This window comes from Petaurus breviceps, unplaced genomic scaffold (genome assembly GCF_028583685.1).
Source record: "Petaurus breviceps papuanus isolate PSGF00001 unplaced genomic scaffold, PetGlider_PUasm1.0 126, whole genome shotgun sequence".
Lineage (NCBI taxonomy): Eukaryota > Metazoa > Chordata > Mammalia > Diprotodontia > Petauridae > Petaurus > Petaurus breviceps.
In genome coordinates, this window is record NW_027185655.1 from 14,761,096 (window position 1) to 14,785,516 (window position 24,421).

General features: G+C 38.6%; 1 protein-coding gene across 2 annotated transcripts in view; it reads left to right on the forward strand.

Annotated features, from left to right (window-relative positions):
- Positions 1-868: 868 nt before the first annotated feature.
- ARHGAP24 (Rho GTPase activating protein 24) overlaps positions 869-24,421 on the forward strand; it is a 104,253-nt gene continuing 80,700 nt past the window's right edge. Inside the window, exons 1-2 of one of the 2 annotated variants that reach the window (XM_069093162.1) lie at positions 869-1,397; positions 14,595-14,794. In XM_069093162.1, coding sequence (XP_068949263.1) covers positions 14,618-14,794 — 177 coding nt within the window. In that variant the 5' untranslated portion in view covers positions 869-1,397; positions 14,595-14,617. The remainder of the gene's footprint in view (positions 1,398-14,594; positions 14,795-24,421) is intronic. The other variant, XM_069093177.1, reaches the window with a different exon arrangement.

Genomic DNA, 24,421 nt, shown 5'->3' on the forward strand with positions numbered 1-24,421 from the left:
AATCATCCTTTAATTTAGGTGTTAATTATGCCCTGAAAGCCTAATTCACTGATTCTAGATGTCTGTGTTTATTGCAAAGTGGTCTGGGCAGTAATCCCTAGAGACTTACAACTTTAAAATATATATATATATATATATATATATATATATATATATATACATAAATATATATATATATATATAGTGATTTTGTGACCCTTTTCATTGCACATAAATTTCTAAGCCAGTCAGGTTTTTGAAGGGAATAAGATCATATTTTGAAATTTCCATTATTTGAACTAGACTAGAAAGTACCAAGCTACTTATTTTATGTCTTCAGGCATAGAAGCTTTTAAAATTTAATGTTTGGGTATCTAAGGTTGAATAAATAAAATCATCTAGACCAGGGACCTTTTTGTGTGTCATGGATGCCATTAGCAATCTAGTGAAGGCTGTGAGTCCCTTCTCCAAATAATGTTTTGTGGCCACTATCCATAATTAATGGAAATGCTAGATTTCATACAGGAGTTGGTAAAAATTTAAAAATACATTTTTTCCATCCACATTCATAGACCCTCTGAAATCTATGCATGGTTTTCTATAGACTTCCTTAAAAATCCCTGGTCTGGATAGAGTGGTGAGGGAAATGAAGTGTGGACGTCATTGCTTGGAAGGGGATTGAAGGATTAGGTTGAGTTGGGAATGATGGTGTGTAGAGATGTATCAGGAACAGGCTAGTAGGAAGGGGCAGGGTCCAGCACAGGTGGGAAAGGACACTGCCAAGCTGTTCAGAGGGGGCAGGTTAACAGTTAACAAGCCAGAAGCCAAGGTCAGCTGATGGGGCAGTGTCATTCCGGGTTCTAGGGATAGCTGACAAGTAAGCTATTTCGCTGAGAAAGGGATCTTCCTGAGCCCCATAGTCATGCATTGAGAGTGTGTAGGGAAAGCTGCCAGTTGCCAAATGAAATCTGAAACCTGGGGCTGTGTTTGAGGACTGGCCCTGCTCAGTTGTTCCAATGTCTCATACTGTATATTTACTCATTCACACACAATCACTCTTTTTAACTTCTTGGACAATTCTTTGCATAACTGCTAGGATTTCTCAGCTGCATGCGCCGCACTGCTGAGCGTCTGGGTTCAAGCTGCTGAGACTTTGTTGTGGATGGTTTGAGTTTTCTGGGCTGAAACAGGGAAAGGAAAGAAGAGGGGAAATTGAAGGAACTGGGGGTCAGGGGACCCAACACAATTGTTCACTGCCGTGACAGCTGTTTTGGATTTCTTTTGGGAAATTGCTGGTATGCAGTGACCACGTTTATGGGATGAAGACTTCCTCCTGTTGGGGGAATTAAAAGGGTTTCCGTTTCTTTCCACTTGACCTGGCAGTTTCCTTCTGTAGCAACGCGGCACTTGGAAGCAGGGTATGTGGACCAAGAATTGTGTCTGTGTGGGGAGGACAGGGAGGAAAAAGTCTATGGATAAGGCAGACATTCTCCTGGATCACAATCCAGGATTATGCAGGGGAAGGGGGGGGGACCAACAGGAAGTCCCTTCCTCTATACTCTTTAAAAACCATTTCCAAACTTTGAAAGCACTATTCCTTTTCAATTTTACAGGGTTAAAAATAGCATAAGTAGCTGGTATGTATGACTGGTTTTAGAAAATAGAGGTATATTAATCAAAGTGGTTCTCTCTATTTTCACTGTCTAGGATAATATTTTCCAAGATAATGGGCACATAGGGTGGAATTTATAGGAAGGATTTTGATTGTAATCCCAAAAGAATTAAGGTATGTTTGGTGAATTTTAAAGCCACCTAAGAGATTTTGTGTAAAGGGTTTTTTTTAATGACTTTTCTGGATAGTAGCAAATATTTTGCCTCAACTCTAATGGGACTGACATATTTCTATGCACACATTCTAAATGTCTCTCAGTTTTCCAGATATCTGAAAAATAATTTTTTAAAGTCTTTAAATAGAAAAATCGATTTTATTGTTATGGATTCTTTAAAGATTTTTATTTTCATATTCAATCAGAAGTCAAGAATATGACTTGTCTTTTGAAATATGTGCTATTTTTCCTTTCATTTTTTCACAGATGCCTTTTGTTCTAATATCACATTTAATTCTAAATATATTCCTCCCCCTCTGCTAACCCACTAAGCCATCCCTTATAATGCAGATTTAAATATGAAAGATCCAAAAAATGAACAAATGCATTGACTGTGTTTAACAATATATAGTATATTCTTCCCCCCTAGTCCACCTTCTTCAAGGAAGGGAAGGAAGTGCATTTTCCTCAACTATTCCTGGTGTCAAACTTGGTCACTATAATTACATAGCATCCAGTTTCATCTTGTTTTTCCATTCACTTTGTTGTAGTCTTTGTGTATGTACATTGTTCTTCTGGTTCTGCTCACTTTCCTCTTCATCGTATATAAAGTTTTCTATATTGCTCTGAAGTTTTCATAGTTGTTTTTTTCTTAAAGTATAATTCTATTGCATTACATTTATTGACCACAATTTCTGCTTCTTTCCTAATCCATGGACACCATGATTTCCCATTCTTTGCTACCACAAAAGTACTGCTATTAATGTTTTTATCCATATGAGATTTTGTTTTTACCTTTTGGGAATATATATTTGGCAATGAAATCTCTACATTAAAAGGTAGGGGGGATTTTAATTACTTTTTAAAAACATAATTCCAAATTGCTTTCCAGAATGAATGGATTATTGCTTTCCAGGATGGTTCCATCAATAATGGATTGAATTGCCTGCCTTTCCATGGCCCCTCCAACATTTACCATTTCTACATTTTGTTCTTTTAGTTGGAGTGAGGTGAAACATTAGAGCTGTTTGATTGGGATTTCTTTTTTTATTATTAGTGATTTGGGATAGTCATTCATAGTTATTAACAATTTGTAATTCTTCTGAGAACTGTTCATATCTTTTGAGCATTTTACTAGAGAATGGTTCTTGGCCTTATATATTTATGTTAATTTCATTTTTATCTAAGACATTAGACCCTATAAGGTCTGATGGTGCTTATTTGGAACACTGCTTCATTTGAATTGAGATATCATTGCTAAAACATTTTCAGTTGTAATCTTAGTTTGAGGTATTTTTATTTGTAAAGAGTCACATCACCTTATCAAAGTTTAAAAAAGAAAATCATATAAAAAAACTTTGAAATACAAGGTAAAAAACCCCATAGTAGAAGTAAATGTGGTTGTGAAGCCCTAATTGGAATCTTAAAGTTTGTGATAGAGGAGAGGAAGACAAGAAGTGTTCTGCTCGTCCTCCAGTAGTTTGGGGAAGCAGATTTCAAAGTCTTTAGGGAAAGGGTTGAGTTCTATGGACTAAAAATTCTATAGGGAAATTCAAATCAGAAGTTAAGGGAACCCTTTGTAAATGAAATACCAAAGACACATAGGAAAGTATTTCTGATGAGAAAGAAAAGGGAGAAGATGGATATGGGTACAAAATGAACTCACCAAAGAAGTCATATTTTTAGCAGGAAAACATGAACACAAAAATGTGACAGAGTTCTATAAGGCATGATAAAGCTAATGAGGATGAGGAAAAGAAGGATAACTTTAAAAGTATTGTTGCTTTTTATGAGGAAAGTATGAGGCCCAAAGAAGATAGAGGACTGCTGCCTGGGCTGGATGGTACAATGGTCTCTGAAATCAAACAGTGTTTCTTCTTTGGTTTCTGTTTTCTTTGCCAAGGAGGATAATCTTTGGACTGGAAAAGATGGAACAAAATGTCTAAGAAAGTTTAAAGATAAAGGGAAATAAGATAAAAAGGAAATAAGAATGGAATCCTTGGTGCTTTTGATGAGTTCTAGACAGCTGGCCCCAATCACTGCATCTTTGGGAGTAAAAGGAATTGGTGGGTTGTAATAACTAAACTATTCCCAGTTATTTTTGCAAGATCATAGAGAATGGGAATGTTATTGCAGGATTGGAGATGGGCACATGATGCCTTGATTATCTTTTTTCAAAATTCAGTTTTATTTTCATTTCTGAATTCTCTCCCTCCCACCTGCCCCTTCCCCATCCATTTAGAAGGCAAGAAAAACAGCTCATACAAATGTGTATGGTCATGCATGCAAAACAAATTCCCACATTAGTCATGTAAAAAAATGCTCTAGAAGTAGATAGCATGTTTCATTATATGCTTTAAATATTTTTGTATGGATAGATCCTTTTCCTCTTTCTTTGATCTATCAGAGATAGACCTAGTAGTAGAATCTCTGGTCAAACTTTTTTTTTTTGTTTTTATGAGCAATCAGGGGTAAGTAACTTGCTCAAGGTTACACGGCCAGTTATTTCTGGGTGTGGTGCTAAGTGTCGGAGCCTGGATTTGATCCCCAGGTCATCGCTACGCTGGAGCCGGTGCTCTTACTCACTGAGCCACCTGGCCGCCCCTGGTCAAGCTTTTAATAATCTCATGAGGCATATTTACAAATTGCTTTCCAGCATGGCTGGACCAGTTCACAGCTTCAGCAATGTACCTATTTTCCCACGGCCCCTTCAGCATTTCTTATTTTCCTTTTTTTGTCTCTTTTGACAATCTGAGGTATTTCAGAGTGATTTAATGTGTTTTTTTTTTCTAATTATTAGTGATTTAGAGCATTTTTTCATGTGGCTATTGATAGCTTAGAATTCTTCCTCTGAAAACTGCTTGTTCACATCCTTTTACTATTTATCAGTTGGGGAATGGATGCATTTTGGATTTTGAAAAATTATAAGAAAGTATAGATTTCAAATTGTACTCTTTCCTCATGAAGAGAGGCCTATGAGATTGACTTTATTGGCAAAATTCTAGAACATATTGCTAATGAGTTGAATGAAAAAAAAATTATTAATTGTATGTTCCTAAAATGGTGCTAAATTCTTGAGGCTATGAATACAAAAATGAAAAGGGACCTTGCCCTCAAAGAGACTGTTTTCTAATGGTGGAAACAATGCATATGGGAGAGTGATGGCAAGGGTGGAGTATTTTGTTTTGGAAAATTTGGGGGATACTAACTGTAGCCAAAGGGGAAACAGAACAACACATCTAAAATTGGAAAGCAAACATGGGGATTTTTAGGGAGCAGATAGAAAGGGAAGCAAGGATCACAAAATGCTGAAATGGCTTTTCCAAGAAAAGGTCACGCTACCCAAATCTAGTGTATTTTTTTTAAGATTCTAGACTGTTAATAATTTGCTAGATTTTACCTACATTTAAGAAAAACACCTGATAATAGTCTTGTGTGATTTTTGTAGAAAACATGTTGAAGTGTGGGCTATAATATAATTAATTAGTTTTAGAACTTGTTCCATGAGCAGATCCAAAGAATAGTCATTAATGGATTGATATTCCTCCTTTCCTCTCTCCTTCTGGATGTTCCCACTAGAGTTTAATAGTTTATATATTTTCTTTATTTAAAAAAAAACCCGCTCCTCATTTTATTTAAGAATTCAATATTTTCATTCAATTTTGTTAAGCTCTTGATTTTAAGAATTTCTAGTTTGATGTTTAGTTAGGGTTTTTCAATTTATTTCTCTTCTAGGTTAATTTAGTTGCATTCCTCTTTCATTAATTTGTTTTTCCTTTCTTTTGTGGATGGAAGTATTTAAAGAGATACCTTTTCTCATCAGGACTATTTTATGGACATCCCAAACCTTTTCATATATTGTCTCATTTGTTGTTATTTCTTTGAAAAAATTTGTTTATTTCTTTGATGAAATTATCCATTTTTCTGTGATTTGTTTTTTGACTGAAATCTTTTGAGTTAAGTTGCCTTCATTAAAATTAAAATCCTTCCTCTAAAGATCCTTTATTAATTATATTTTTATTGTATTATGATCAGCAAAGTATGCATTTGATTTTTTTCTTTTCTGCATTTATTAGATTTTTATTTCACATCATGTAGTCTGTTTTTGTAAAGGTGCCACACACAGCTAGGATACATGCATGCATGTTCCTCTCTATTCTCACTCAGTATCCACAAGAGATTAATCATGTATAACTTCTCTAAAATTCTCTTCAGATTCTTAACTTTTTTTTCTTTTTTATATCTATCTAGTTCTGAAAAAATACATTCAGATCCCTAAGTATTACAATTTTCTATTTCTTTCTGCAATTCAATTAATTTATCCTTTTTATGCTTAGGCACTATGAAATTCAGTGCATATATTAAGTATTGATATTGTTCTAGTGCCTTTCAAAATAATATAGTTTCTTTGTTTCTCCCTTTTAATCATATCTAGTTTTACTATTACATTCTCTGAAGTCATGATTTCCTGAGGCTTAACAAATTATTTTCTAGTCCCTCATTATAATTTTGTATGAATCTTTGTTTTTCAAATGTATTTCTTATAAACAATAAATTGTTGTATTTTTCTTTCTGATTTTGTAACTCTATTTTATGGTTGAGTTCATCCCTTTTATTTTTGTTATTATGACTATAAATTGTGTTTTTCTACCCCTCGAATTCTTTTTTCTGTTAGTAGTACACTGCTATAGTTGAAGGTAGTGAAATACAGTGAACAAAAAACTTGGCAACTTTTACTATAAATAGGGGATCTTGGAAGACAATATTCCAAGAGTCAAACAATGTAACCAAAAATAGCTTATCCTGCAAAGCTACAAATATTCCTAAGGGGAGGAAAATGAATTTTTAATGACATAGAGAGCTTTTAAGGATTTCTGATGAAAAGATCAGAGCTTAGTAGGAACTCTGTATTACAAACACAAAAGTCCAGAGAAACTTAGAATGGTAACTTTATTTGAGCAATTATAAGGAGTAATATCATAATGTAGTGCTAACATTCTAATGGAGGAAGAGGTAGAGAGAAAAGTTTCTCTTCAGAATTCATTTTCACAGGGTTTTAAGGTTGTTAAATAAAAAAAACAGAGAACTTGACAATCAGTTGGTTCTGTTCTGAGAGTTTTAAGAGGAGAAAGAGCAGGGAAGGTAACAGAAGCTAGTAGAAAAGGGAGGGAGGGGGCGGCCAGGTAGCACAGCAAGTAAGAGCACCGGCTCTACTGTGGGGATGACTTGTGGATCGATTCCGGGCTCAGATACTTAGCACTCACCCAGAAACACCTGGCCATGTAACCTTGAGCAAGTTACTTAACCCCAATTGCTTAGGGGTGGCCAGGTGGCTCAGTGAGTAAGAGCACCAGCTCCAGTGTCGGGATGACCTGGGGATCAAATCTGGGCTCAGATACTCAGCACCACACCCAGAAATAACTGGCCGTGTAACCTTGAGCAAGTTACTTAACCCCGATTGCTTTAAAAAAAAAAAAAAGAAGAGGGAGAAAGAGGCAGAACATGCTATTTCTCATAATTTGGGTGCATGCCAAGCAACAAAGGAAGGGTTTGCAAGAGCAAGCATAAGATTAACTTCACTCATCTAAACTGAACAAGAGGATTGAACACACACAGTTTGACATGGAAACTTCAACAGGGAAACAAGAAAGGGTTTAGAAGCAGGAAAATACCAGGGATGAAGTAGCCATGATCAAAATAAATTTCCTGATCCTGAAAGGGAGACCAAAAAAGGAAAAAGCAAAGAACTAGAATCCAAGGAAATGCCATCAGTTGGGGAGCAGCCCAATAAATTGTGATATGCCATTGAAATAAATGGAGAATTCTGCAGAGTATGAATTGTCACAGAGTAAAGCATAACCAGCAGAGCGGTTTATACAGACAACAGCATTGTAAAGAACAATTAAGTCAATGCAGTGACCAAACCATGTCTCTAGAGAATCTAGAATGATGATGTTACCCACCTCCTGCTGGACAGCTGATGGCCTCAAGAAGACATACATCCACTTGACTATGATTATTTGCTGCAAGTTCATTTTTTTTCCTTTCAGTTTTTAATTAGAAGACAAGGAGATTAGGTTAACAACAGTGATGCAAAAAAAAAAAGTGCCTGGAATGTGTGTGTGATGTGTACATATATATGTATGTACATACATGTATCACAGAAGGGAGTTTAAAAGGAAGCACAAAGACAACAATTTTGAAAGTTTTTAAATGTGTGGGCTCTATATTTTTAAAAAGCATTAAGCAATATGAAATGGAGATTCATGTCAGAAAGATGGATGACAGCCACATTTTAAGGGGGGCACATGCCCCACATACATCACATAGCCATCTCAAACTCTTGATGTCTAAGACAAAACTCATTAGCTTTCCCTCAAAGCCTATTCCCTCTCCAAAGTTGCCTATTATCATCAAGTGCACCAGCATTCTTCCATTAGCCCAGTTTTATAATCCCAGTACCATCCTGGATTTCATATTCATCTACATAGCCACTCAATTGCCAAATTTTGTCATTTTTATCACCACAGTATCTACTTAGGGTAGGTAGGTGGCATAGTGGATAGAGTACCAGGCCTGAAGTCAGAAAGACTCATTTTTCTGAGTACAAATCTGACTTCAGATACTAGCTGTGTGGCCCTGGGAAAGTCATTTAACCCTGTTTGCCTCAGTCTCCTCATCTGTAAAATGAGCTGGAGAAGGAAATGGCAAACCACTCCAGCATCTTTGCCAAGGAAACCCCAAATGGGGCCACAAATAGGTGGACATGACTGAAAAACAACTCAACAACAGCAACAACAACAGAGTTTGACTTCATTTGTGGCAACTAAATACTATGACAAAAGAATTACAGGACACACCATCTCAGAGTTGGAAGGCCTATCAGAGGCATTCTAGTCCAACCCACAGCTAGGCAGCAATCTCTTCTACAACATTCCTAACTACTGGCTATCCAATGCCTGCTTTAACTTCCATTGAGGGGAAACTCCCCACCTCGTGAGGCAGCCTATTCCTCCTTTGGACAGCCCTAATTATTAGGATGTTTATCTTCACACTGAGCCAATTTCAGTGAAGAAAAAGCCGCTTTGAATGGCTCCTGAACATGCATTTTAAAAACTTGCCCTCCTTCCTTACTGCCAGCTATAAGGTATAATGATGATTCTCTGAGCTCTAGAGGGCTCCAAAAGGCAATTATAGTCGAGTTCACAGAACAGAAAAGAGACACCCCCAACAAGGTGAAATCCTTAGGAATAAGATAATTCAAATATTTAAAAGTATCACTCAACATCTCTACCCCACCAGTCTCCATGCAGGTGTGAAAAAAGGGGAGCACCATCCTGCAAAGATGAACAGAATTATATTGGGAACACTTCCTGCTTTGGACACTGTTGCTTTATCCATTTCCAGCCCTCAAGGGCAATGACTAGTAGGCATTGATTCTACCCAAACACATGACGTATATTTGTGATGGAAGAATGCTGACCTGCCTGGGAGACCAATGCTGCTTCAGTCAAATCATAGTAGGAAAGGAGGAAAGACAGAAGAAACTGGGGAAAAGGTGAATCAGTGTGTATGACTTCATGGAGTATGAAGAAAAAGATGTATTCAAGACAGGCCCAGTTTGGTCATCCTAGAGGCTGCTAAGCATTGGTTGGTAAAGACTAACTCCCTCAGTGTGGGAGGAGGTTAAGGCAGCCCTGGGGGTAAACCCACAAATGAAGTATAGGGAGTCAGAAAGAGAGGGATGAGAGAATATAATGAGAAAAAAAAACACATTTCAAGCAGAATAAAACTCAGTGAAAACTCATATTACAAACATAAACAGAAAAGATCCTAAATCTAGAAGAAAAGATGAATGCCACATCCTCAATGAAATGTCCAAGCTCTCCTAACAGAGATTACAAAATAAAGTGAAACTGTATAGAGGGAGAAGAGAAGAGAGCCCAAGACAAAACTGTGGGATACCTACCATTGGCAGGTGTGACCTGGGGACAGTAAAGAAAGCTAAGAAGGGGAAGTCAGGTAAGAGAGTTTAGTCCCAAAAACCTAAACAGAAGAGCATTAATATCAAGGAGAGGAAAGTGATCAGCACTGTTGAAGGCTGCAGAGAGGTGAAGGATGAGAATTGAGAAAAAACCATTAGATTTGGCCATTAAGAGATCAATGGTAACTTTGGAGTGAGCAGTTTCAGTTGGATGATGAATTCAGGATTTAGATTGTAGAGTTAAAAAGAGAGTGAAAGGAAATAAAGTGGAGGATTCTCAAGGAGTTTAGCCACCAAAGGCAGGAAGGATGTGGGATTATAGTTATGGGAGTAGGGATGGATCAAGTGAAGGTTTTTTAGGGTGGGGGAGATATGAGGATATTTTTAGGCAGTAAACAGAGGGAGACTGAAGGTAAGTAAGAGAATGGGGATAGTAGAGGGGCCAATCTGCTGGAAAAGATGAAATAAAACGGGATGCTTTGTGTACACTGAGGGATTGACCTTGGCAAAGAGAAAAGGCTGCCTTATCATGTGAGATAGACGTGAAGGAGAATAGACTAGCAGAAGGCATCTGGGAAAGTGAGATAAAAAGGAGGGACGGAGAGGGAAGTCTTGGTGAATGACTTCAATATTTTCATTAAAATATTAGGCAACGTTCTCAGTTGAGAAGATGGGGAGAAGAGGAGCATGGGAAGTTTGAGGAAAGCTGAAAAGATTTTGAAGAGTCCCTGTGGTAAGAGTAGAAATGAGTTAATTAGGAAGGTATAGAAGGATTACCCTGCAGTAGTAAGGGCCCAGTTGGGGTTCTTTAACAAACATGTCTCTCTTTTTTTTTCCATAAGAGAAGTGTTGGACTACAACTTTGAAATGAGTCACACATAAATACAGCAGGGTGATGTTTGACTTATTACTGTACCTCTTTATTACAAGGGAGATTTTACTGGGGAGTGGGGGAGCTTCAGGGTGGGGGAGGACAGAAAAAAGAGTGTCATTGGGAAGTGATGTAAGAAAGAAAAAAAGTGTCAGTAAACATTTTTTTTCATTTTTTAAAGCTATAGCTGCCTTGCAGTTACTATTTCTAATTTAAAACTGAACTATTAAACCTTCACTAAAGTTTCTTAGGAAGTGATAGTCACTGTTTACATGGAATTATAAACATTATTCCTAGTTTATACATTCAGTTCAGTAACATTTGAGCAATTTAAAACTTGGTTAAGTACTGTATGATTTTCATAGAAGCAGTTCTCTGTAAAATAACATTTAGTAATGGTAGAATAATAAGGCCAACTGGGACTCCATTGGATAAGCTAGCCCATGCTGTCACACTCATGATTGTCCCTAAACTGCGCAAGACCCAAAGGTCTTGGTTCTCCAAGTTGATAGGTAAATTGCATTAATTTTTTATAAACCTTAACAGGTGTGTGGAGCAAATTTATACACATATATAATAGCTTAGCCAGAATGACCTTTGCATAAATTACATAAAAATAAATGCAGACATACAGGTCATTTATTACTGGTTAAGATGAGGTTGTTAATAGGAATTTCTCCATAGAAAGTTTTAATTAGACAGCTTTAAAAATCACAGACCATAGTGAATACCCTTTGATCCAGAAATACCATTACTAGGTTTGTATCCTAAAGAGATCATAAAAAATGGAAAAGGACCCATATGTACAAAAAAAATTTATAACAGCTCTTTTTGTGGTAGCCAAGAATTGGAAATTGACAGAATACCCATCAATCAGGGAATGACTGAACAAGTTGTGGTATATGAATGTAACAGAACACTGTTGTGCTATAAGAAATGATGAGCAGGCAGACTTCAGAAAAACCTGGAAAGACTTAGACAAACTGATGCAGACTGAAGTGAGCAGAACCAGGAGAACATTGTACACAGTAAAAGCAACATTGTGTGATGAAAGATAGACTATGGTAGACTTGGCTCTTTTCAGTGATACAATGATCCAAGACAGCTCCAAAAGGCTCATGATGGAAAAATGCTATAGACATCCAGAGAAATAACTATGGAATCCAAATGCAGTTCACAGCTGCTATTTTTACTCTTTTTGTTTTTCTTTCTCATATTTTCCTTTTGTTCTGATTCTTCTTTCACAGCATGACTAAGTGTGGAAATATATTTAACATGATTGCATAAGTATAACCTATATCGGATTGCTTTCTGTCTTGGGGAGGGGGGAGGCAAGAGAAGAAGGGAGAAATTTCAGAACTCAAAATCTGATAAAAAGTGAATGTTGAAAACTGTCTTTACATGTAATTGGAAAAATAAAACACTATTTACAAAAAATAAAATAAAACAAGAAAAAATTTTAAAACCCTCTTGGATCATAAATCTGCAGATGGATTAAGCAGTGATGAGAATAGGAAGAAATGTATATCATGACGTTTTTGTAACTCTGCAGGCAAAATAACATGGAAAGAGCCAGGGGAGTTGGGGCCAATATGATCATTCTTGTTGGTTATACTTTTAACAGGACCCTTTTCCCTTATTTCTACTCTGGCTCCCTGATTCCAATCCCATTTCCTAAAATAAACATCCTATGAGAAGCAGTGTAATGTAGTAAATAGACTGCTAAGCTTGGATTCAGGAAAACTTAGGGGAAAAAATACCATTTCTGAGACATATTAGTCCTTATGCTCTAATTGTATGTTGTAGAGAGAGTCCTGATTTTATGTTCAAGAAAGAGGGAGACCAGTCAAGATGGCAAAATAGGGGGAAGCAGTGTGGCCCAGCTCCCCAGGTAATTATTCCAACAAAGATCTCAGACAAAAGTGCTAGAATGAGTAGCAATCAGAAACCCAAAGAGAAACCACAGTAGTTCATCTTTCCAGTACAGGCTCACAACTTTGACCCATAGTCAAGGGACTGGGTCAGAAACAGTGGAACAAGGGGGGACTGGGATCTCAGAGCCAGATCCAAAGAGCAGAGCAGAACTGCAATACTGTTTGCTCCGACCCCAGAGAGGTGATGGGAAGCTTGGACTCAGTCCATTCCAGAGATAATTCCTCCAACAAGCCCACCCTTTTCTCCCATTGGTTACTCTTCCTCTTTGTGGAGGAGCCTAGACCAATCAGCATTTATTCCCCTCCCAGACCTGTTCTCAACTCTCCAGACTTCAAAAACACATACCTGCACCAGGCACCTTCATCTCCTTCACCCTGTTTTTAGCTCCTTGTTGTATTGTCTTCCCCCACTAGAATTTTCAGGATGTGGACTGTCTTTATTTTTGCTTGCATATGTATCTCTATAGTAGTTGCTTAAGAAATGCTTGTTTCCTTCCTTTTTTTTCTAGAGAAGGGACCTCAAACTCATCTCCTGCTAACTACTTCCCATCTCACTTTCATTTCCTAACCCACCACACCCACCAAAAAATATCAAACCCAGAGCCACATCAGAACAGTAGATAGAATAGAGTGGAACCATACAAAGCCATGACAGTTCCACTAGAAGTACCCAGAGCCTGACCCTAAAACAAAGTCCCAATCTAGGAAATAAGACAAATAAAAAAAGATAAACCTCTATTATAATGTCAAGGATGCTCAAGATAGAAACTCAAAAGAGAATAATAACTCCAAACAGCTATAAACAAAATCTCATTAAAAAAAATACAGCTCGACCTCAAGGTCAATTAGAATTCCCAGAAGAATCGAAATGCTTAAGTTTAAAATATTGTCATTAATGAAATGAGAGTCTAGAATAAAGAGTTGAAAGATAAGTGAGAGCTGTGGAAGAGAATCTTGGAGTGAGAATTAGCAGATTAGTGAAAGAAGTCTAAGATTCTAATAGACAGTTGGTGATGTGGGATTGAGCTCAGAAAAGAGAATGGACCTAGATCTATAGATCCCAAAATCATTTGCATGGAGTTGATCATTGAACCCAGGGGAGCTGATGATATAATATATAATAGATATATAGAGATATGTAATATCTTTATAACATAATATATAATATTATATGTAATGTATAATATAATAAAAGAAGAGATTTAATATATAATATATATTTATTGTCATCTAGAGTTAATTTGTTGTCAGTCTGTTTTGTTAACTGAAATTTTTACCAATTGGAAAAAGATTCTTTGTATTTATGTGGGAGTTGCACTGAAAAATATCCATTAATTTTGGTCATTGTTTTATACCTGCCAGCGGTTCACCCTCACTACCATGTCTACCCCTCTTCTGTACCCTCACTCTCCCTTCCCTGCCTCCCAGGCCAGACAAGCATAGCTCGTAGTTTAGAAAAAACTTTGTATAACCCTGCATTGGAATTACCATGGAACATTTACCTAAGTAACGGGTTCTATGAAAATTAGAATGGACCAAATATAAATTAATGACTTCATGAAACAATAATATATTATATACCGTGTTACAAAACATGAAAAAAATAGAAGAAAAATATGTATTTCAGATGAAAACAGATCTGGAAAACAGATCAAAGAGAGATAAGTTAAGAATCACTAAACTGCCTAAAACCATGACCAAAAAAAAAAGAGTTTGGACATCATACTTTTTCTGGTTTTTTTTTTCTTCTGAATCTCCTAGAATTTGACATGTCATTTTTTTTAAAGCAATTGGGGTTAAATAACTTGCTCAAGGTTACACGGCCAGGTGTTTCTGGGTGGGTGCTAAGTATCTGAGCCTGGATTCGATCCCCAGGTCATCCCGACACTGGGGCTGGTGCTCTTACTTGCTGTGCTACCTGGCCACCCTACATGTCATTTTCTTAAAGGGGAAAAAACAGAAAAGTATCTCATCATTTTCCCTTTTTGTTTGCTAAATAGGACATCCCATCCATCTAAGGATCATGGAGAGGAAAGTCTCCCCAGAGAGTCCCCAACAAGGCCAAGGGTGGTATGTTACCCCCAAGTGTGGGTGGCTGAGAAAACAGGGAGGATTTACCAAGACTTGGCACACATGCTGGTTTGTACTCAAGGGAAACCATCTCTTCTACTTCAAGGATAAAGATGAAGCAAGACCATTGGTAAGTTTAAAAAAGGAAAAATATAAAAGAGATGGACCCCAGAACTTTGTCTTGGCCCCTTTTTTCTTTATATTATCTTATGTATTGGTATATATTATACATCTTCTTTTATTATATATTATATATGTTATATTATAGATATTATATTATTATTATTATATAATATAGATATTATATATTCTATCATCAGCTCCCCTGGGTTCAATGATCAACTCTATGCAAATGATTTTGGGATCTACAGATCTAGTTCCATTCTCTTTTCTGAGCTCTAATCCCACATCACCAACTGCCTATTAGAATCTCATATTTTGCAGGAATCTCAAATTCAACAGGACCAAAACAGAAATTGTCGTCTTTCCCCCCAAACCCTCCTTTTTTCAAACTTGCCTATCACTGCCCTGTACTTTCAGGTCTTCAGGTTCTGAGTTTCATTTTCATCTGTGACTCCCCATTCTCCCTCACCCTCCATATCTATTTCACTGCCAAATGGGTTTTGTGTCTGTCCCACATCCCTCATACACATCCCATTCTCTCTACTCACACAGCAATCAAATTAGTATTGGCTTTCATCATCTCTTCCCAGAACTCCTGCAGTACCTAAGTAATATCCTTACTTAGAGTATGTTCCCTAGTCCATCTTCCACATAAGCCACCAAAGTGATTTTCCTAAAGTACAATTTGGACCATGTTACCAGCTGACTCAATAAATCTAGCAGCAATCCATGACCTCCCAGCAAGGAATGAACTCTTCTGCTTGACATTTAAACTTCTCCACAACCTCATCCTTTCCTTTCTTTCTGGCCTTATTACACATTATTCCCTCCAGCAACACTTTAGTTTAACCATACAGGCTTACTGAAGGGGCTATGGCCAGTCTTGACTCTTGTCTTTCCACTGGATCCAGATGGCTCTGGAGGAGAGAGTGAGGCTGGTAACTTTGCACAGCCCTGCCTCACATAAATCCAATTCACGTGCAAGACAAGACATCACCCTCCTGATGTCACTGGTCCTCTTTAAGGAATGGAAATAACGAAAAGAAGAACACAGGGAAAACAGCACTTCTAGACCTCAAACTACCTTAGAAAGAAGCTGTTTTCAAAACCATCTGGTATTTGTAAGATAATAGAGACAAATCAGTGGAACAAGTTTTAAAAGGGAGATTCAGAAACAATAGAATTCAATAACCCAGTGTTTTTGACAAAGTAGAAAATAAGCTGCCTAGGGTAAAACTCCCTATTTGGTTAAAAAGAAATGTTGAGAAAACTGGAAAGCACTCCAAAAGGAACTTGGGTCTAGACCAATATCTTATGCTATATTCTACATTCCATAAGGATACATGGCTTTATTATTAAAGACCATGCTATTTAAAAAACAAAGAGAAATAACAATATGATGTAGAAGGGATAACTATAATTTGGCACAATTTGGACGGGGAAAAGTCCCAGTTCGTTATTGTTTTTGTGGCCGCCCAGCACGATTACTACTATTTGTTCATCTTCACATAATGAACATACCAAAATATTGAAGGAGCCTAGTGGTGATTTGTCTAATTTTAATTTTACTTAGTTGCAGCAGGATGTTGATTATGTCAGGCAAGCTTACTTAATGAATGTTTAGGAGGCATTCACTGAAGACAGAACTTCAAGAATGTAATAAATCAATTTTTAATAAAGTCGGTTGCTTTTGTTACCTCTTAAGAAACTATATGCGGCTTCTCACCCGTGATTCTAGATGTAGGTGGTTGTTGGTGAAATATGAAATGTGCACAGAGTGCCCTTTCTTGCTACTAGTTAGGAAAAGATTCTACTCTGTATCTATCTCTGATGTCTGCCTTTCTCTCTTTGCCATGAAAAGAAAAGACTCTAAGCAGAAAGGTCATTTTCTGTTCCTGCGGTCAGAGGCTGTTTGGGCTGACTGTTATGTATCTAATAAATGCCAGCCTGGATGAGGATGTTTCTCTAGGGTCAACTGTCTTTTTAAGGCCTTTTTCATAAAGGAGCAATTGATACTGAAAAGGGCATAAAAAGTGTTTTTGCATAAAGGAAGAGATTCACATTGATCTTTAAATGATATGTTATAACATTGTTTTGTATAAACATGTTGATACCTAATAGGAGTAAAAATAAGAACTTCGTTTTTTTTATAAATAGCTAAAATATGTGTATAAACAGCTTTCAGATGAGATTTTGGATAGTTTTAAAAAGAAATTGAAACTGTGGTATAGATCTGAGGGCCCAGGACTTGTCAACCATGTTTAGTGGTGACCCTTTTGTGTGGGAGTAATTTAATGTCATAAAGAAGCAAAGAAAAATCTTTATGAAAAACTAGAGTAATATAAGTGTAAACAAATTCAGTTTCAAGGGCATGAAACAGGTACACTCCTTGTTGGAGAGGTCAAAGCCAAGGCAAGATGAGTGTTTCTAAGACTTTGCATGCATGTTTTATGACTAAAGAGAATAAAACTAAGAAAATGAGAAATATAAACATTTAGAGACTGAGGTATGATTGAAAAGGGACTTTGTAATCAAAAGAAGTTCTTGCTCTTAGTCTGACCATTGCCCTAATCAGTTCCAGAGAAGGTTCATTCCTGAGCTAATGAGGCATCTTCCTTTAGAATCTAGTTAGGCCTTTATTAAGAATAAAGCAAGGGGCGGCCAGGTAGCCGCCAGTAAGAGCACCGGCTCCGGTGTCGGGATGACCTGGGGATTGAATCCGGGCTCAGACACTTAGCACCCACCCAGAAACACCTGGCCGTGCAACCTTGAGCAAGTTACTTAACCCCAATTGCTTTAAAAAAAAAAAAAAGAATGAAGCAAGAAGATTTTGATGTGGTACATTGTTTCCTCAAAATCGATAATTGAAGAAAGATTGATAATTTTTCTGATTAAGATTAGACCAAAGGAAATAGAACTGGTAATTGAAATACTTTCTTGATATTTACAAATGTCAGAAGCATAGTATGCTTTCACAAAATTAAGAACATTTGAAGATGAGATTATAGGAAGGGTAACAAACAAGTGAAATGTGGAAAATATTCATATTTTCATAAGAAATTGTTTTCTCTGTCATCAACAGAGGAGCCACCATTTTTGGACTATAACATCATCGCTCTCATTTGTTTTATGGAGTAGAGGCACTATCAAAGAAAACAAAGGCAGTAAGATTGGCTGGACTAAGCCAAGAATACACAGAGGGCATATATACTGGGGGATGGAACACAGTTTGGAGAAAAGGGAAGGTTCATTTCTCAAGATACCTGAAAGGTTTTTATAACTCATTTTCCCATCAGTCACAGTGGAGCCTCTAAACTCATACTATGCCATCATAATCCCAAATGTACCGTATGGGGAAATAGAAATAGCAATAAAGAAAGCAAAGATGGAAGGAGCAGTTAGTCTACACTGAGAATACTGAGGGCAATACAGTTTTGAAGGATCAATTCCCAAATTACCTAAAATAATGAAGAATACAAAATGCTGGAAAAAAAATGCAGATCTTATTTTTTAATTCAAAAGTGATCAAGAAAACATCAGTAACTAATGATCCACATGCCTACTTTCTCATAAGTACAGTTTAAAGAATGAGAATTAGCTATAGACATATAGAAGGCATGCTTGATGAAAATATGAGAAAGAACAGGTGAGCTTTTACCAGAGATAGTCCGAAGCAGAATATATCTTTACAACTACACAAATGACAAAAAAAATGTATAAAACACATTATTCCACTGAACTTTTTGTTGTCACCTAAAAAATAATTTAGTTCAGGGGTGGCTAGGTGGCACAGTGAATAGAGCACCGGCCCTGGAGTCAGAAGGACCTGAGTTCAAAGCTGACTTCAGACACTTAACACTTACTAGCCATGTTACCTTGGACAAGTCACTTAACCCCAACTTCCCTGCCTTCCCCCCTCCAAAAACCAAATAATAATAATAATTTGTTTCAGTAGCATATACTGCCTCTTTAAAGACTATCCTTCAAGCAGTCTTCAGTGCTAATGTTAAAAATCTATAGGATTTCTTGAAAATTGTTAAAATGACTCTCTGTTACATTTGTGACTTTTTGATGATTAATATCAAGTCAAGTGTAAAGTAAGGAGACAAATACACATCAAAGATATTTACCATTCTTATGAAGGCTAATTAATGTTGTCTATAATACTTATGGTCTCTGGGCTCTAGGTAACAGCTAAATATGAAGCCGCATGTATAGCCCATGAAGCTGTTCTGTCAGTTAATATAGCTTAGACAAATAAAGGAGATCCATAGTGAACTTGACCCAAACCAAACAGGACAAGGAGAGTAGACTGCCTTTGGGAAGTTTTACAGTGTTTTGAATGACCTCCAGTGTCTCCCTGAAACAAAGGCCCATGTATTTACCATCTTATTCTTTGGTTGATGTTGTATAGCTGCAAATCATGGAATTCCAAAGTCTCCAAAGAATTAAAGTTGTTAGTCACTCAAAGGGCAATGGAGGGGTGGATGGTGGGTGTAAGTATGCTGCGGTTTATTGTCACCAAAGAATTACACTTCAGAATCACCAAAAATATCATCAGAGTGATGTAAAAAAGAGGTAGGATGGCCAGGCAGCCAGAGTGAACTGAGGTAGGAAAAAAATTACATTTTTATTTCGATATAATTGGATTATTTTCCATCCTTTCCATATTTTGTACATTTTAAGAACTTTATCTGAAAAGGGGTTTTACTAGAATCCCAAAAGGCCCATAACACAGAAAGGCTAATAACACCTGACCTAGAGGAAGACCAGCCCTTTCGGTAGATCCCCTGTGGAAGGCAAGGAGTAGGTAAATACTTACTTACGGGTGCCTTCTATGTGCCTGCACTGTGCTACGTGCTTTATGAATATTATGTCACTTTCTCCTCATGACAGCCCTGGGATCTAGGTACTAACATCATCCCCATTTTATAGTTGAGGCAGACAAAGATTAAGTGACTGGCCCAGGTCACGCAGTTAAGTGTCAGAGGCCAGATTTGAACATGTCTTCCCCTTTTAGACTCTACCTGCCTGAAGATGTACGGTATGAGAAGATGTGGATAAAGGTAGCAATGGAGGAGGTGATGGGATGACTGTGACCTGTGTCCCTGAAGGCAATATTCACAGTGATGACGTTCCAGATCCATTGAAGCTTAATCATTAATAAGTGGCGGCTGGATTGTCTCTTGAGGAATTTTAAAACACCAGCCAGCAAATCAGATCCTGGGTCCTCGTTTTAAGTGAAGGGAGACAAAAAGAAAGAACCCGATCAAAATAACCAGACTGTGAATTATAACCATTCTGGTTATTCAAGCAACTGGTTTAGAGTCTCATTCTTTTCATTGCTTTTCATGGCATCAATTCTTATTTTAAAATTGTGTCTATTTTTATTGGTGCATTTGGTTTCTGGTAACAATTCCTTCCTCTAACTTTCCTCATCACAAAGATTTTTTTTTTTTTTGGATGAGCAGGATAAGGCAATTGGGGTTAATTGACTTGCCCAAAGTCACACGGCTAGTTTTTTGTGTGTAAGTGTCTGAGGTCAGATTTGAACTCCAGGTCCGGTGCTCTATTCACTGTGCCACCTAGCCTCACCCTCATCACAAATATTTTAAAAGAAATGGTAAAGAAGCTGTTCAACAAAACTTGTTGCTATCCATCAATGCATGTAATAGCCCATCTCCGTAACACACTCCTTCAGCAGGGGAGGGAGCTCCAATGTCCAACTTCTCTCCAAAGCCAAGTGTGTTTGTTGGCCATACCTACAGATTGCTCATTTTCATTTCATTTCCATTTACCTTGTTCTAGTCATTGTGTATACTGTTTCTTGATTCTGTTTTCACTTCACTCAATATCAGTTCATATACTTCTGTGTTTCTCTGAATACTTTATATGTGTCATTTCATATGGCATGGTCATATTCCATTTTGTTGACTGTTAAGGGAATCACGAGTGTATCGTTTCATTCCAGTACTGAACACAAGCTACCAGAGCTCCGTCTTGAGTTAAGCCCAGCCCAGAACAATTCACTTAGGCAGGACTGGAATGGAATGGTCTGTTGAAGAGAGTGGTGGGTGATGCAGAGGAAGATGGGCCTGGATTGACTTCCATGATTCTGGTAATATCTTTAGAGATTGAGGCTGTTTGCCACAAGGTGTCAGTCAATCCCTGAGAAATTAGAGAGAAAGGGGCAGCTAGGTGGTGCAGTGAGTAGAGCATTGGCCCTGGAATCAGTAGGGCCTAAGTTCAAATCAAGCCTCAGACACTTAACATTAGCCATGTGACCTTGGGCAAGTCACTTAACCCCAATTGCCCTGCCTTCCCCCCTCCAAAAAGTAAAAAAAGAAATTGGAGAGAAAATTATCTGTGGCCATTAAACAAGAAGAGACTAATGTGAATATGATCAATGTTATTAAGAACTGTACCCCCAAAGAAAACTGCAGTAGACTATTGGGATTAAAGGGAGGCAGATTGAAGGGAAGCCGAAAAGGGAATAAGCATTTATTAAATGCCTACTATATTCTGAATCTAGGCACTGTGGTAGGTGCTTTACAAATACAATACCATTTGAGACTGACAACAACCTTATATGGGTGCTTTTATGCTCCCCTTTTTACAGTTCAGGAAACTGATGCAGACAGAGATGAAGTGACTTGGCCAGGGTCACACAGCTAGTAAGTGTAAGAGGCTGGATTTGAACTCAGGTCTTACTGATTCCAGACCCAGCACTCTATCCACAGAGACACCTAGCTGCCTGTGAATGTTTCATACATTTGGGTGTTGGTATTGCTTTGTAGATCCATCATCCGGTTGGCCTATACCTTCCCCAGTCTCCATATTAAAACACATCTTGGCACTTTTTAGGTGGCTCAGGTCATCCGGGCCAGCATGTGCTGCAGGCCAGAGTGTCAATGCCCCTGGCCTAAGCTACCCCATGTGTCAATCTCAACCTCAGCATCTGCTCCAGCATAGGTAGTCAGGAAAACATCTGGGCTGTGGCATCAAAGGCCCTGGCCAAGAGTAAAGGAACCTTGGTCAAACAAAAGAGGCAGAGTCCTGTCCCCAAAGAGGCAGGCAGCAGACTGTACCCAGGCCTGCACTCACCCTGTCCTGACATAAAGGGGCATGGTCAGGACCCACGTAGATGGTGGCATTCTGCTCAGCACAGCACAGCAGTTCATGGCCAAGCAGTGGCACTTGTCCTGTTCTGAGGGGACAGTGACAGTCCCAGAGACAGCACATGGGCCCTGGCACAGGAATCTGGCAGGGGGCCCTGGCAGAGTGGGTGGTGAGGCAGGCGCCAGTGGCAGTGACAGCCCCAAAGGCAGCTGAGTGGGCAGGTCACAGATCCCAGCAGAGTGGGCATTACAGTGGCTCCTGTTTTGTTGTTCAACCATTCTGTTATGTCTGACTCTACATGACCCAGGGACTTTGTTCGTGGGTTTTTCTTGGCAAAGATACTGGAGTGATTTGCCATTTCTTTCTCTAGCGTGTCCCCATTCTGCAGATGAGAAACTAAGGCAAATAGGGATTAAGTGACTTGACCAGGGTCACAGAGCCAGTGTCTGAGGCCAGATTTGAACTCAGATCTTCCTGACTCCAGGCCCAGCATTCTATCCACCTCCTCACCCAGCTACCCCAGGCTCCCTGTAGCCCTTTGTTTACTCTCTTCTGTACTGACAGGCCTCTCCATGTGGCTGCCAATACTCCTCCATGGGGAAGGGTGGAAGGGGAGAGAGTAGAAAAGGGAATAAGTATTAATGTAGCACCTCATATGTACCAGACACTTTACAAATATTATTTCATCGATCCTCACAATTCTAGGAGATAGGTGCTGCTATTATCACCATTATACAGATGAGTAAACTGAGGCAAAGAGAGGTTAAGTGACTTGCCCAGGGCCACACAATCAGTAAGCATCTAAGGATGGATTTGAACTCAGATCTTCCTCACTTCAGGTCTATCCACTGGGCCACCAGCTACCTTGGATAGTAACATTGGGAGGTAGTTTACTTTCTGGCAACAAGGGAGACTGAGCCCCACCAGAAGAAGGGGGCAATCCCTTAGAGACCCCTCTTTCACCCCCCTCCATGAGGCTTCCAGGGAGGAGGAGATGAGGAGGAGGTATGCCAGGGGACACTTAGGGGGCAGTGGTACCAGGTAGTCTGGAGGTTTGGTGATTATTCAGAAAGCATTGGTGTTGACAAATCTCTTCCTCCTTCCCTATGTCTAGATGTCTAGATATCCACCGTGAGCTACAAAGATTCCACTTCACCCACCACATGGACCAAATTGTTTAGATTCTAGACTTGACCCTTCCAAAGAGGGGAGAGGGAGAAGCCGGGGGTTTCTTGTCTTTGTTCTGCCCTGTTCGGTCATCCCCTCCAGGGGCTGTTACATTGTTTTTTATCTTTCTGACTTGGTTTTAATTTTCCTCTGTGCTTCTCATCAAAAACTTCCTTCATCCTTGGAATCAGGGTTGACCAGTAATATCCCTAGTCATTCAATTGATGGATAAGCCTCTGGAAAACCATCAGGACCATGCCACCAAAGGACGTGTTCCCACTAGAGGAGACATGAGAAACCTGTAGCCATTTGCACATGGGAATTCCATATGCCCCTGCACATCTTCACATCACTGGTGAAGGATTGGAATTCTTACAAGTGGACTTTCTCAATCCATAATCAACTAGGGGCATTGAGAGAATGCCTGTAAAAATACAAGGCAAAGCCAAGCACGTGTGAACCAATTCAGCTCAACTTTTAGAGTTTAGGCATCCCCCATCTAGAGGGGAATTCCTTCAATAGTAGCCTGTTTGAAGAAGGCTGAGGTGTTGCTAAGGTTACTGTGGCAGCCAATTTGTCTTCTCAAATTCCTGGAGAGAGGGGATCACCATTGTGCCCCTGCTAGCTGAAGGATGACCTAGCTGCTGCTGCATTTGTATAAATTCTCGCATTTGGGCATTGATTGTGCTTTGTAGATCCATCAGCTGGTTGGCCTACACTTGGACCTGGACTTGGGGGTGAGGAGTGGGGGTGTGATGGAGCTGGACCTTGCTACCCCTTCCTTTCTGTTACTATGCATTATGTGCCAAGTCCAATGAGAGTATCCGTGTTCAGCAGCCCTGAAATCCATTTTTTGTTCTGGGAGGAGTCTAAGCTTCAGCGATGCCATCAAGCTTTCACAACTTGCAATGAACTCTTTTGGAAAGAAAGAAGGACTCCCCAGAATGTCAAAGGGCTGTTTTGATAACAGCCTCAAGTTCTGTTTCCTCTAAGAATGCTTTATTTTTTTTTCTGTATCTGTTTATAAAGTGCTGTGAGTCTTTTGTATTTTATGCATTTTCTGTGAAATAAAAAGTGTCCCCATATCCTGCACACATTGTTCAAGAGCTGGGGACCCTGTTGTCCAAACTTGGGGAAATATAGACATGGGCTGTACCGTGAAAATTTATTTTCGAGGATTTTCCTGGATTAGCACTAGCTGAGTCAACGATCCTAAAAGAGAAACAAGAATTCTGGGATCAACTGCCAAACTGAACCTAATCTGTGTGGACCCATATCCCTGGGATGAGATTAGGGCTAGGCTCTCTCTCTCTCTCTCTCTCTCTCTCTCTCTCTCTCTCTCTCTCTC